A 14,900-nucleotide genomic window follows, 5' to 3' on the forward strand; every position below is an offset into this window, starting at 1 on the left:
ACTGTCCAGGTAACACACATACACTGACAGAACAACAGCATCTGGTACCAGTGAGGACTTTGATTGTACTTCTGTGAGCCTGTTACAGAGCTCTCCGTCCCAGGGAGCCTGGTATGGCTCACTCAGCAGAGCTGTCTTTACCAGTTCCATCTCTCCAGTTCCTAACTGTCTGTTTGCTCACCACTTGCTGTAGGAGGGAGATGTCGTGGAGGAGGTTGAGATGATGGTGGAGAGCCTCCTGGACGTGCTGTTACAAACTCTGCTCACAATCATGAGTAAATCGCAGTCTCAGGAGGCGGTAAGAGGGCAGCGCTGCCCGCAGTGCACAGCAGAAATCACTGTTAGTAACTAACAATCAGTTTCTATTTCCTGCTTCTCTAACCTCTGGTTCAGTCCCTCACCACCACTGGCACCTCATCATCATTTCTGCTGCATGAATGCCCAGAGCTTTGTCTCTTTCCCTTAATAAGCCACAAACCCATTCCTTCCTCCCTGCACTAGTGAGGGCTGCAGGAAGCAGTGGAGCTCAGGAAGCTTTAGTGGATTTCCAGATTATTTTCTTGTTTGTCTTTGCAGCTGTGATTGAGAGTTATTGCTTAAGACTTGAGGTACTAGGGAACTGTCTGGGGCTTCACCCCTAAGGTGATATCTCCAAAGGCTATAATGAGTATCAGGCTGTGATGCCCAAAACTGAGAATATGGCAGTGCTCTTAACACCCTGGAGAGCTTCTGTCCAGGGTCACTGATTATTTCATGTAAATGAAACACAACATACTTTTTCAAAAGAAATTAAGAGATGCTAAGTCAAATGAGCTGTTGAGCTGGCTGGGAGAAGCTGCCATTTACCCAGGCTGCCAGCCTTAGCCACAGGGAAGAAATTTTTCTTTGACATGCAGTGGAAGAGAAGAAAAAGAATAGAATTTTGCTATTCAGCCTTTTTCTTTCCTGGATTTCTGTCCTTTTCTATTCTAGCCTATTTTAGCCTATTTTTGTTTGTTGAAGTCTCTAATGCAGCTTTTGCACAATGTAGGATGTTAAGCTGCAGTTCAGAACATCCTTTTTTTAGACTTGTTTTTTTAGCAAATGGCTGAAACCTCAGCAGTGCTGCTGGGGGCAGATATGCACTAAGGTGCACTTCTCACACAAGAGAGAAGGTTGGATCTTTCCTTGTTAGCTCAGTTAACGAGATATGCTTTGATACAGAAGAAAAAGGGACTGGCTTGCAAATGTCCAGTAATATCTCAGTTGCCTTTTACTGCTGCCGTTTGACTTACTGCTGTTTCCCACATACCAGCCCACACAGAAGAGCACATCTTTCTTCCTAGTGAAGTTCAGCCCTGGAAAGTTTCTTGCAACAACCCATGTCAAAGCTTCTGGGTAGATGCTTGAGCCATTTAGAAAAACAATAAAATGGAAGGCACAGTCCCTTGTATTTGCTCCTCAATTTACATTTTACAGCACAGTGATATATGGATTCTTATTAGATATGGCTGAGATTTGTGCATTTTCCAAATTAGTTTCTCTGTTGCAAAAAAAAAAAAAAAATAGTGTTGTGCAAGGGACTGGCAGTCAACAGACCAGTCCTGATGTTTTTCGCACTACTTCACTTGTTCTCTTGGACAGATTGCTTAACTTCTCTGTGCTTTGCTTTCAGATTTGTAAAATGGGGGAGCTCCTCTTTGGAAAACACTTTGGGATGCTGTGGTAACTGGTTAGGGTGCATCTGCTTTGCAGAATTACAGAAATGTAATTGTTGCTCATGCAGGCTTACCCAGACTGTGCTCAGGAAATCTGACTGCAGATCTGTCAATACTGGAGCTTTGACAGCACAGAACTTGGTGTACACTAATAAGCCATATATTTACAAGCTTCCAGACACCTTCTGTAGCCCAGCCTGATCCCAAGCTGTCACTGCTTTACTGGTCAGAGTCTCTTAGTTCAAATAATTGCTGATCTATTGGCATGAGCTGCAGTCACACCTCTGACAAGACACTGTGTACCTGAAAAAAGGTATTGTCAAAACCTGCATGCTTGGAGAGGGATTTGTTAATGTCTGTATTAATAATTTTAAATAATTTTTGTTTAGACTACAACTTTGATTTAAAGATCTTTAAAGCTGGCATCTGTGGAGGAGCCTCCTGGAGGTGTATGCCTGTATTAACAGTAACTCAGGAACTGTTAGCCTGCAGTACTTCCAATCTCTGTGCATGTCAGCTGTCCCCTCACAGGCATTGGGGCCATTTCAGACCCCTCCCTTTATACCTTCCCCCGGGTTAAGCTTTGATCTGTGAAATTTCAGATTGTCTGAATGAAAGAGTTTCTCATTTGGTCAACAGGGAGAATATGTCTCCTGCCTTTTATCTTTGCTTCGTCAGATGTCAGACACTCACTTCCAGCACTTACTGGACAACTTCCAAAGCAAGGATGAACTGAAGGTACAAAAGGATGTGATGTTTGTAGGGTGATTCCCTCAGAATGGGAGAGCAGAGGGGAATCCCTCCAGCATCACTTGCCCTGTTAATCATTCCTATCCACTGGCTCTCTGTTCAGGGACCTCCCTGTCACTTTTACAATCATTGGTGTAGTGTTGCAAAAACATTAAGACCACAGGGCACTGAATTATCTTTATAACAGCAAATAAAGTCCCAGGATAAATGTTGTTGGACATAAAGGATATTGTAATTGTTACATATAAAACACAGGCAGAGGAACAAAGCTTCTTAATCCTGTGAATGTGAAGTCAGTTGTTGTATAGCATTTTGCTGCATGTTCAGTGTGCACTGGAGCTTTCTTACAAAGGGTATTGATTTTATGCCAGAAGAGAATTTCAAGCCTTTTGGGGGTTACAAATGTCTCTCGCAGATGAAATATTTTTTGGGAAAGCTGTAACCTTACCACTCCACTTGCTGCATGCTTCTTTGTGAACATCAACTTAAATTACAGCTCTCTGTGAAAGCAGGGGTTGGTGAGGGGCACAGACCTCTGACATTTTGAAGTGGCACATCTCACATCTCATACCAGCAGAACTTCTTAACTCAGCTGCAGTGGGCAGGAGGAATATCTCCAGCAACAGCCTGTTTAAGAGGCAGACTAATCCTATAAATAAAGACAAACTTTTATATAAATAATTTTGTTTAGCATGGCACTCAAATAAGCACAATAAGAACAATGTAATGTTACCTTAACAATGTTCTGTTACCTTAACAAATGAAATGGAGAAACAGTGAGAAGTCCTTTCTGGATACACTTTCAGCTGTTAAATATTTTGTGTGCATATAGAGAAGCTGAATAAATCAGGGAGATGAATTTGGGATGATAAAATTCTTATCTTTAGGTTGCAGGGTTCAGTGTATCTCAGGTTGATAGTTATGTGAGATTGCTGCCTTTCTGATAACTTTGAAATTGCTCACAGAAAAATGATTTGGTAAATTAATTCATAATAAATTTTAATAGATATTTTTAAAGCCATTTAAACTATAGTTCTTATGTCAGACTTGTGGAAAGGTCATTGAACTAAAATTTATCTTTATGCCCAAAAGAACTGTCAGATCTCTGATAACCTGAGTATATGTTCCAAGAGTACTACAAAGGCTGAAGATTTTATATATTACTCTATTTTCCCATCAAATATGGCTGTTATAATATTTTCCAATATTTCTTCTGGAATGGAAAGGCATTTTATTCACTTAGCACTGTTACACTTCGGACAAAATGAGGCCAAAAGTCAAGGAGCTTCTAGTGCTTTACTCTGAGCTCAGGTACACCAAGATATTAATCAGACATCCTCCATTAAGGCATAATGGTAGCATGGTTTTGAAGAATCCCCAGTCTGCTAATTTCTCTTCTATTTTGATTTTGTCTGGAAGGAAAACAAAACAACAAAATCATAGTCTGCAAGGCCAACAACTTGTCACATTTCATCTTTGCTGTTGTTCTGTACAGACATGGAGGTGCAGGTAGTCAAAAATCAGAAATGTCTTCAGGTTTCGGGATTTTTTTTTTGGAAAGCAAGCATCCAACTGAATGTGTCTAAGAGCTCTTTGCTGCTGTGTGTTGCCAGAAATGGGGTTTTCTGTTACTATTTTAGAAAGCCTGTGTAGGAGTTTTATTGGGCTTGGGGGTGTGGTTAGTTCTCAAATTGTGACGGAAGTCCAAAGAAATTTGGACAGATAAATTAATAAAATGAATGCATTAAAAAGTGATTATAAGTCCAGTATATTTGAAAATAGCTGCAAACTGACACTGGAACTCTGGGTGATAATATGAGAAGTCAGATACAATTATGCACATAGGGAAGATTTTCCTCTCCCTGTAGAAGTGAAGATTTTAAAGAAGCTGGAAGTTGTATATTAGACTCAAACAAAAGGAATATTCCATAGCCACACTCCAATGTATGTTGCTTTCATGTTTCCAGGTGAATGGCCTTGCAACACAAAACTCAAGTAGAGCACACTTAGCTTAATTGTCTTTCTTACAGTCAAGAAAAGAGATCCACTTGCAAGTGCTGCTGATTTTTACATATTTTTCCCTGTGTGACAGGAGTTCCTCCTGAAGATTTTCTGTGTGTTTCGGAACCTGATGAAGATGAGTGTCTTTCCTCGAGACTGGATGGTGATGAGGTTGCTCACCAGCAAGTAAGTAGAGGAGCAGGTATAAAGTGTTGCCGTTCTGTGGCAGTTAAACCTGGGGGCAGTGTTTTTCCTCAGACTGAGATGTAAGGATCAAGACGGGAATTCTGGATTGCTTGTCCTCATTCTGCTGCTGTTGTAACACTCTGGACCAAACGTGTGTGTTTGTGGGTTTGTTAAACTCCAGCAGTATTTCCAGAGCCAGGAGTTAAAAGCAGAGCTGAAGGAGCTGCCCTGAGGGTGAGGGGCTGAGTGACCCCGCAGCTCCAGCACACAGGGTGAGCCCAGCTCCCCACACCAAGGGCTCTTTATGAGCCTCTCCCTCCCTTGTCAGGGAATCCCTGCCTTGAACATCTGTTTTTTCCCATGAACATCCCTCTGTACCTGAGCAGGGAGAGGCTCTCGGGTATTCTGGGAAAGGGGGAGCAAACCCCAGCCATGACACCAAAGCATTACACAGAGTTCCTTCTCAATTCAGTTGTCATCTGCCATTTTAATGCTCCATTTTATCTCAGTTTCTTGCTTCTGCTGGGTTAAGTACTGTGCTCTTTGGATCAGCAGCAGTGTTGAACACAGGGTGGCTGGAATGACCCACTAGTTCCCTTAGCTAAACTAGCTGTGGAATTCCCACTAACTGAATGACAGCTGGAGCATTCCCACTCTGAGGAAACACCATGGAAATGCACCTAAAGGCTGCCTGCTCAGCTGAGCTGAATGCTCTGCAAGTCCAGCCTGCTAATGAGAAGTGAAAGAAGTGGATTTCAGTAATTCAAGCGTAAAGATTCAATGAAGTTCTGTAAGAAAAAAGAAATCCACCTGAAACAGTGGCTGCAGGTTACCTGTTCCCCTGGGCATCATTTTGCCACAAAGCTTTAGACTGACAGTTACATTTAGCAGTGCTGCTGGAGTATTGCTTGCATGTGAATCAGAGATGTGCTCTTCTTTTGATACTACTGTTGCCTTATCTACATGCCATTTATTAATTCCTGAATCTATCATGTGCCTTCATTGCCTTTCACTAAGGTGTATGTAGCCACCAACAAAAAATAACACAGAATCAAGAATTAGCAAAATACTCACAAAATTTGAGTTTAATGTGAGTGAGATAAAGGACTGTTGTACAGACAAGAACAAGGACAGCTCAAACTTTTTGAGTTACTCTCCTCTGGGGAAAAAAACCTTTCTGCTTAGAACAGGAAGAAAAGGAGTGTATTATTCCAATTCTCTGGTGGTCATATGGCCCAGCCATGCAAAATAGACAGGATTTTAAATGCTTATGTGTAAATTCTAAAAGTTACAATAGTAGTGAAAGTTCATAATCTTGTATTAATTAGTACAAATTGTTCATTAAAGCAAAGAATGGTGACTTGTGTGTAAATATCACAGAGATTACACAAAGAATGCACTTCTCTGTACATGTAGTAAAATCAGCATCATCAACCACTGTAATATGTTGTATTCCAGATTCAAATGTTCTCTTTTGTTGTCTTTTCTTTGTTTTTGGCTGCAGTATCATAGTTACAACAGTTCAATACTTGTCTTCTGCCCTGCATAAGAATTTCACAGAAACGGACTTCGATTTTAAAGTAAGAATTGATTCAGAAAATGTTCTGACATCTTTTCAAACCAGCAGTAACAAAGGAACAGGAGCTGCCCTCTGCATTAGCTGATGATATTTGCAGCAGTTATTAGAGTGTCTGTCAGGAAGATGACCTAACTGATAAAGGACAGGAATGGAATCTGCTGTGGAATTGATGGGAAGTAGAACAGATACAGTGTGAGATCAAATCAGGAAAATTGAGTCCCTCATAAAGGAAACCAGTAATTCCATAAGCATGGGGCCAATGGAGCATCTGTCTGATGGATAATGCAATGTAAACTCAGGCAGTGCTTTTCCTGAAGATGGGGCATTCATGAACTTCCTCTCCCAGAGGTCTCTCTGGCTGATGACAAAACCTGGAGGAACACAATCCTAGGAATGTTGTCCCTGTGTCTGATGTAGTTGGAGATGGGCAGCAAGTTCAGTGTTAGTAAGGAAGAGCTGCCAGGCATGCACCTAGGGACAAGGGCACACACCAAGCTGGCAAAAACCTCATCTCTCTGGGAAAACAGACCAAAATGTGGGGGTCCTATTCATGATAGAATTTGGTCTCTGGGGATTCTTGGCAGATAAAACCTGTTCAATCTACAGAAGAACATTTTAAAGTCTGCTGATGTCACCAAGTTTATTCATTCTTGAGCTCTGGTGCAAAGAGGAAAACCCAGTGGCATTGCTTTTGTGGGGGTTTTCATTTCAGTTCCTACCAGGGTTTAAATAATCCATTTGCCCCCTTAAGAGTTAATTTGTATCTCCATAGTAAAAGACATATTGATGAAGTTACCCCTTGATTACGAAAAGGAGCCTGTCTTTCTCCACTTCTTTAAAACTTACTCTTGGAGTGTAATGTTATAAAATTCCTTTGCTTGTCACAGGTGTGGAACTCTTATTTCAGCCTGGCAGTTTTGTTTATAAACCAGCCAAGTCTCCAACTAGAAAATGCCACCCCACCTAAGAGGAAGAAGATTCTGGATAAGTAAGGATATGTTTTGTTGGGTCCCCACCTCAAAAAAGAGCCTTATTTTCCCACCATAAGTCTCTGTGATTTGTTATGAAACCTGGGATGTGGAAATGCCTGGGAAATGAGTAACTAGATCTCCCAATACAGCAATCAGCTATTTGTCAAGTTGTTTGATATTCTTACATTGACATAAATGTGAATTGAATTTTTTTAACCATTTCATTATGTTTTAACCATTTCATTATTTTTTATTATTTTATCACTGCCTTGCATGTTTTTGTTCCCTGGGCAGCTGTGTCTCTGTTCTCTCTCAGGTATGGTGATATGAGAGTGATGATGGCCTATGAGCTCTTCAGCATGTGGCAGAACCTGGGTAAGCCTCTCCCTTTCTCACCTGACATCCAAAGCCAAAGGAAAACCCTGTTTCTGTCAGATTTTAAATTTTTTTTAATGTTTTGTGGCATCTCAGAATCCTTTGTTTCTCTGAAGAGAAGCACTTCTCCCATCAAAACTCTCTTCTGCACTGTATTCTAGAGGAAAATAACATAATGTTTGCTGATAGAGATCACAAATACAAGGATATGAGAAGGGGTGAATCACTAAGAGACCAAAGGAGTGACACAAGTCAGATTGGATAACTTAATTATGTGGCTGCAAAATATTCACACAGCCAAATACAAACATTTTATGTGTAGGAATGTAGGTAGGAGTTGCTATTAAAAAAATAAAGATGACAAATGTACCATGCTGATATTCAGCTGAAGGGGAGCTACCTGTAAAATGCAATGAGTAAAGGAGATTTTGTAATCTCTCAGAAAATATGTAAGAATCTGGAGTAAGAGAAGAGGGATCATATTGCTGTCACAGTGTTTTCCCTAAGTGCATTTGATTCTAGATTAGTTTGCCCAGTCCTGCTTTCTACAGCTAAAAGAAACAACAAAACACAAAAAAAATATAAACCCAAGGCAAGCTGGACAAGGTTCAGACAACAGTCAGGAAGACTATGGAAGCAAGAAAACTGAATAAGCCTGATCTGTTTACAACTGAAATGATACAGCCAGAACTGGTCACAGTTCAAATGATCTGTGTGAAAAATAGAAGGCCCTCCAAGGTAACAGAGATCCAATACCCAGAAAAACAAACTGGACAAACTCAGCTGAGAAGAGAGAAGCCAGTTTTGGATGTGTAGATGCAGACATTTATCACTGGATGCTGTTCCAGATCAGGCTTTGTTGACTTTCTCTCTGCAACAGTGCAGCACATGGCTCAGAAGAGATTGTCAGCAAAGGTCCCTCCTGGAGAAGATCCACTTGGTCCCAGTCAAGGGCAGTCAGGAAATCAAGAGAGCAGTGGGGACCAAGAGATCTGTAGTTCCTTGAAATCTAAAAGTGCTCTATTAAGTACCACTGTTCTCACCAACCCTTTCAAAATTTTCTTGAATTGGAAGCACCCCTGGCCTCTTTTCCCCCACTTAGTACGTTTTAGTTGGGTTACTTCTGACAGTTTGAATTCCTTTGCAAAGTACAATGCACTGACATTTTTTGCTGAAGGCTTTCACAGTGAAATTAAAAATGCTCTTAGAGACTTTGCAAGAAATGGTGTAAAGTAAATACTGATTTTTCATTCCTTTTCAGGAAAAGAATGTTTGCTTTTGTAATGCTCGTGCTTACTACTGTGTAAATGTCATTATTGCAAGAGCTCAGTATTTTCTCAGTGACAGATAGCAAAGGCTTTTCTTTAATTACCACTGTTTTGTGTTGTACAGGTGAGCACAAGATTCACTTTATTCCGGGAATGATTGGCCCCTTTCTGGGTGTTACACTTGTTCCACAACCAGAAGTCCGGAATATCATGATCCCAATCTTCCACGACATGATGGACTGGGAGCAGAGAAAGAATGGCAACTTCAAACAGGTGAGGGCACTTGCCAAGCTTTCCTTTCCCTCCTATCTGCAGTGTCCAGCTGGGAGCAAGGAGTTTGTATTTTTCAATTTGTTATTGACCATGAATATGGTATGTAAATATATATATATATTGTTTAACCAGTGCAAACTGCATATCCCATGAACTGGAGAAGAGGAGGGATGTGCTCAGCACATCACAGATGGGGAAAAGAATTTTGCAAGTGCTGGGCTATCACTGCTCCCAGTGGTTTCGCTCAGATTATTAGTCAGCCATTAAATGGGTCAGACTGAGAACCAAAAACAGGGATGTAAAGATTTAGCCAGTCTTTGTGAAAACAGTGCTCTCTGCTTCTCTGTCTTCAGTTTGCAGCTAGGAAGTGTTATTGTATAATTAAATCACTATAGCATGCCTTGAAACAGACTTCGTAGCTGTTTTTATTTTCAGAAATTGCAGCAGCTCTCTGGGAAGGGTTAAGTCCAACAAGAGCTCTGCAGTTTCTACCTGCTGTGAGCTCTGATTGCAAATCAGGGAGAGAAATCTTCGTCATTGTTTCCCAGTCCTGGTCAGAGAATTGCTTAGATTTTCCACTGCAAACCAGATCCCTGAAGTGCAGAGCATTGCTAATGAAGGATGGGTTTGGTCTGGATCCTCAGATGACAGTGTTTCATTGTCATTGTGCTGGGGCAATACTGGGAGCCAGGATCTGCAGAGAATTGCTCTGAAGGAGTAAATCACCATTAAATTATCATAATTCGTGTGATTAGTTATTTGCACAGTCATTAAAATGCCAGATCTAATCTGTCATTCCAGGAGAATAGCAGACCTTTCCCATAACCTGATCTATTAAAGGCTGTGTGGAAAAGTATTACCAGGAGCTAGTTTTTCTTCCTGTTCAGCTCCCATGATGGCTACAATTGTTATTATTTACTATTATTATTGCAATAGCATTTTGATCATAGTCCTCTTTCCACTGGTTTTAGCATATCAATAGAACAGTCTGTCTCTGGAATTTACAGTATGAAGCATCTACAGTCACCTTCGAGTTTCTGGGCCTATTTTCTGTATAAAGATGAACTCTTCGTATTCTCCATTTAATTTTTATACTCACTAATGCATTTTAAACTACAGCTCCACGAATATTTTGTATATTACCTGTGGAGCAAATTTCCACACAGTTTTATGAAGCATATATTGTAACCTTCGAAGGTTGAAGATGAAATAATCATCTGTATTAGTGATTAAATAAATAGTTAAATACCCCAAGAGGTAATAAACCTCATTAACATTATCTGCTGGAACCAGGCAGGTATTTGCTTTCCAGTATAATGCTGGATAGCTGGACACAGGCATTACTGATTTCTGTAGTCACTGCAGATCATAAACAAAGGGAGAATGGTTTGTTTTTTTTTTTTTAGTTCTGAGCTTCTCTTCCCCTTTTGAATATTCATTTGTTTGTCAGAAAATAAAAAAACCCTGAAAATTCATTTTCAAGCCCTTTTTAAATTTTCTTCAGTAGTTCATGTTTTTACAAGGTTATTTTTTCAGCAAGACTGGATAACAATACAGTGTGATTCAGGGATGAAATCAGGTCTCCCTTTAAAGATTCAGCACCAAGTCCCTTTGTGTGCCACTGGCTGATTTGTTTTTCTATACCATCTTTACTTCCTTTACAATTTGGCAGCTGAAAAGCATAGAGAAGCTCAAACTGTGCTTGTCTTTAAATAAAAGTAAGCCATGTTTTTGCAAATAGTTTCAGCCTTTAGGAGCCTCTTTCTTCACTAGTAGTGAAACTGTCTTCTGCAAGATTTCTGACTTCATGAAGTTGTTTTTGTTTAATGTTACATACATCAATTTCTGTGCTTGAATCAATTTTATGAGAATATCTGATATCACACTTGATATTTAGGGTGGGAATTAATATGTAATCAAAATCTTTCTAAGAGAAACATAATATTGCTGGCCCTTTATGTAAGTGAAAGAAAAAGCGAAAGTGTCATAGGGAGGCTTAAAAAGTGGTGTTTAATGAACAAATAATCTTCTAATATACTGATGCCTGGGTGACTGCAAATCAATTCCAGCAGCAGAACCAGCACAGCAGAGCAGTGTGCTGGATACTCTGTTGTAGTTCAGGATCCAGTTTACCTGATGGTTCACTGGAATAGTCTCTGAGTGATGGATTTGGTCTCCTTCCTGCAGGTGGAGGCTGAGTTGATCGATAAGCTGGACAGCCTGGTGTCTGAAGGAAAAGGTGATGAGAACTACAGGGAACTCTTCAGCCTGCTGTAAGCTTTGCCAGTTCATGCTCCTCGTGTTGGGCAGGGCCATTGGAAGAGTCAGGCACTGACCTGAGCAGCCACAGATCTTCGGGGAGGGCAGGAAAGGGCTTCCTGGCAGGCTTCCGTGGAATGGCTCAGTGAAGTAGTGCTGGAAGTAATATAGAGACCTAAATTCTTCTTCTTTTGTCTTCTCTCTGTGACATCTAATAAAAGGCTGCACAGCTTATCATCATCCTATCAAAACTTTATTTGCTGGAGGAGCCAGGGTGCTTCTCTTGCCATTGCAGTGAGTGAGATCCTGGTCTCAGGACTGTTTAGAGAGACTGTACCTACAGAGTCAGGTCTTGTAAGAGCAAAGGGGATTTTTCTCAGCATTTTCCTTCCTTTCCTCCTATTTTTGAAGGCCATGTTTTGGTTGATTCAACAGTTGCCAGTTGCTTCCTCCAGAGTCCCTTGTGACACTTCCTTTCACACCAACAATTCACACTCAGAAGAATACAGTCAAAGATTTTATGTCTGACTTTACCTTGGATTACTGATCTGTCTCCAAATTCAATTTTGAGTGTTCCTAGTTTATTTCAGAAGGAATTATTTATAACTCTTGACAGTCCAGAGCAGTTAACACAAGTTTTTTAATACTCTAGTGAACCAGAGAGATCATTAGCAGAATTTTAGCCATATATTCCAATTTTATGTGGCCCCCAACAGGACACTGGCTGTTTGAGGCATAAACCTTTGTTTTTCTGGAATCAATAATTCTATTTCTGAATTTGCAATTGCACATTCATTCATTTCAAGCCAGATAAGCCTGCCCATCCCATGTGCTTATTCTCGGAAGTATGGAAATGTATTCAGTTTGGATTTGTGTATATTCAGCCTTGGGAAGTCTTGGATCTTATGTGTACAGATAAAATAAGTCTATTTCAGGGATAAAGGAAAGGAAATATCTTTTTTTTTTTATTCACATGGCAGGAGGAATAGTGTGCCTTTGCTCCACTTGAATACATTCATTACCTGAAATGTTAAAAATTCAAGGGCTGTAGCTTTTTACTCATTTTTAGGTGATAGTGATTGGATGCATTACTAAGAAACACAGCCTGGAATTCCAGCAACTAGTTAGTTTATATCTCCCACCAAGCTGTCTGAGAACAATATGAGGAAACAGTTTGAGGAAAAAATTCCATAAATTAGTAAATGCTTTGTGAAAAAAACAGTTGACCCTGAATTTTACTGTCCCAACTATACTGCTGTAAAGGGAATTGGCTCCCTCGGCTGCAAATCATCCCAGTACTGAAAAGTGATACCAAACAGAATTTCTTTCCTAGAAGTGGCAAATTCTTTGACTGGAAATCCAGCTTCAGGGAAACTGGCATGTAAATTTGCTTGCTTTCTTCACTTTTTAAACACAGTGTTCATTGTTCTTGTTTCAGCCTTCTCTCTTCCTTCACAACTGTGTGACATGGGTGCTCACTGTACTGTCTATGCTAGGCAAGAGCAGGTTGCTGTTATTTCCAATTTAAATACAATGTTATTCAGGGTTGGTTGGTTGGTGCTTAGAGATGAAAATTTATGGAGGGAATAGCAAAGAAGAAATATTTGCAGTAGGTTTGGACTCCTTTTCAGTTTCTGACTGCTGCTAGCAGTATTTAAGCTGCAAGTAATAATATGGGAATCAAGTGTTGCCATGAGTGCTGCTCTTCTTCATATCTGTTAAATGGCAGTGTGAGGATATTTTCCCTTCTCCTGTCAGTTCTGTAATTTCCTTGTCTTTACTTCATGCTGCCTGGAGTAGAACCCAACTCTTTGGGCCTTATCCCAGGTAAGATGCTAATTCTTCTGGAATTTGTTGTATGAGGGAGAAACCAAGTTGTCTGTATCAGCTGCATGCCCTGTACCTTTTCCCTGGAAGCCTCACCTGCTGGCTTTCCATCTCCAAACAGTTTGCTGGAGAAGATTGAGCAGGAAACTTGGCGGGAGACAGGGATCTCTTTTGTCACGTCCGTCACTCGGCTCATGGAGCGTCTGCTGGACTACAGGTACCTGGCACCAGCAAGGACATGTTCTAAGCATAAGAAGTTTGTTGAGACATGGTACCAAATTCCTACAGGGAAGATTCTTATTTACTATCAAGCTGCATACATGCAGCATCACTGCTGGGTTCTGAGCAAACATCCCAGATCCTCGTCTCATTCTTGTGTGCTCGTTCCTGATAGTTTTGTACTGAGGTTTATTCAGGTTGCTAAAACATTAATTCCTTCTATCACTGAAATGATCTCACCTAATTCAGCAAAAGAGATGTTAAATGCAAGAGTGATCCCCAAAGCCTCATTGAACCAAGATGTGCTGAATACCTCATCTAAGCCTGCAGGGCTGGAGAACTTCCATCTGGGAACTCTGACACATCAGCTGGTGGCTCATGAGCAAGATTTCACTACAAATTAGGCAACCTTCATTTAGTTTTAAACTGAAGTTTGCAGGACTGTTGTGTCAATGCAGCTGAGCTTTGACTTAGTTAGAAGGAAATATTTTAACTTTAGATTTATATATACACGCACACACTCAGAGGGTTTTTTTTTAATAATAGACAATTTGAACCTATATAGAACTGCCCCAGATATTTCTATCTTTAGCCTACTGACAGGAGTTCAAATGTTTTTTTCTTCTGCTGCTGCTCATTAGAGGTGAAACCTTCTGACTAGGCTGGGTGTTCTGCAGACCCAAATCCTTTTCTGTGCTTTTTAGTTTGTTCTTTTTGTTATCCCTACCACCTTGATCCAATCTCCTGTTTTTTTCCTGGCAACAACTGCTCCACAACTACTGTGCACAACCAGGTACTGGAGACACATTTAAAGGGAATGCAGGGGAGCTGCTTGGGGTTTTTTGGGGCACAGGGTGGGGGGATGCTGTGTGGTTTTGGTTTCTGTTTTTTGTTCTTTAATGATAAACTGTTGCCAGCAAGGCAGCTTTGACACACAGCTACATGTTTCCGTGCTTAATTGAGAAACACATACCAGTTTTTAATTGATTTTCAATCTGCAGCTGATTTGTCATTCCCAGAACAAGGAACTGGAATGTGGCATTGGAATTTGGAAATACACAGGCATTTCTTAGAATCCAGCTGCCAGTCAGTAGCTGTAGTAGTTCTCAAGATGGCCTGCTGTATCACTGCTTTAAAAATTAGTCTCTTGTACCATTTGAATAGAAATAATTTCTAAAATATTCTAGAAACCAAAGATAAATCTTGTGATTTAAGTTACCTATGCAGAAGTTAGAAATCTAGTCTAAATCCCTCAGGTTGTGTCCTTGTGTGCCACACCACACTGCAGAGCTGCATTTATGGAAGCCAACCCTTTGACTAGGACTAAGTGTTTACATCTGGATAAATAAGATTTTACTTTTATTCTAGATCTTGCATTCAGATTATTTTTGACCACTGATTATTTTTGTACCTGATCTTTGTTCAGATTCTTGTAAGAAACTAAGGAACAGTCATTTCAGGTGCTTGTTCACAGATGCAAACCTGTAAGGGGACA

The 14,900-nt window shown here is 40.4% G+C and overlaps 1 protein-coding gene across 1 annotated transcript in view; it reads left to right on the forward strand.

Annotated features, from left to right (window-relative positions):
- Window positions 1-14,900, forward strand: part of DOCK3 (dedicator of cytokinesis 3) — a 179,625-nt gene that overhangs the window by 133,294 nt on the left and 31,431 nt on the right. Inside the window, exons 27-36 of the mRNA XM_041462709.1 lie at window positions 194-340; window positions 2,337-2,435; window positions 4,540-4,634; window positions 6,139-6,214; window positions 7,101-7,201; window positions 7,501-7,559; window positions 8,952-9,100; window positions 11,288-11,373; window positions 13,160-13,186; window positions 13,308-13,403. Of these exons, the coding sequence (XP_041318643.1) occupies window positions 194-340; window positions 2,337-2,435; window positions 4,540-4,634; window positions 6,139-6,214; window positions 7,101-7,201; window positions 7,501-7,559; window positions 8,952-9,100; window positions 11,288-11,373; window positions 13,160-13,186; window positions 13,308-13,403 (935 nt within the window). The remainder of the gene's footprint in view (window positions 1-193; window positions 341-2,336; window positions 2,436-4,539; window positions 4,635-6,138; window positions 6,215-7,100; window positions 7,202-7,500; window positions 7,560-8,951; window positions 9,101-11,287; window positions 11,374-13,159; window positions 13,187-13,307; window positions 13,404-14,900) is intronic.

Source organism: Pyrgilauda ruficollis, unplaced genomic scaffold (genome assembly GCF_017590135.1).
Source record: "Pyrgilauda ruficollis isolate IOZ18807 unplaced genomic scaffold, ASM1759013v1 scaffold10, whole genome shotgun sequence".
NCBI lineage: Eukaryota > Metazoa > Chordata > Aves > Passeriformes > Passeridae > Pyrgilauda > Pyrgilauda ruficollis.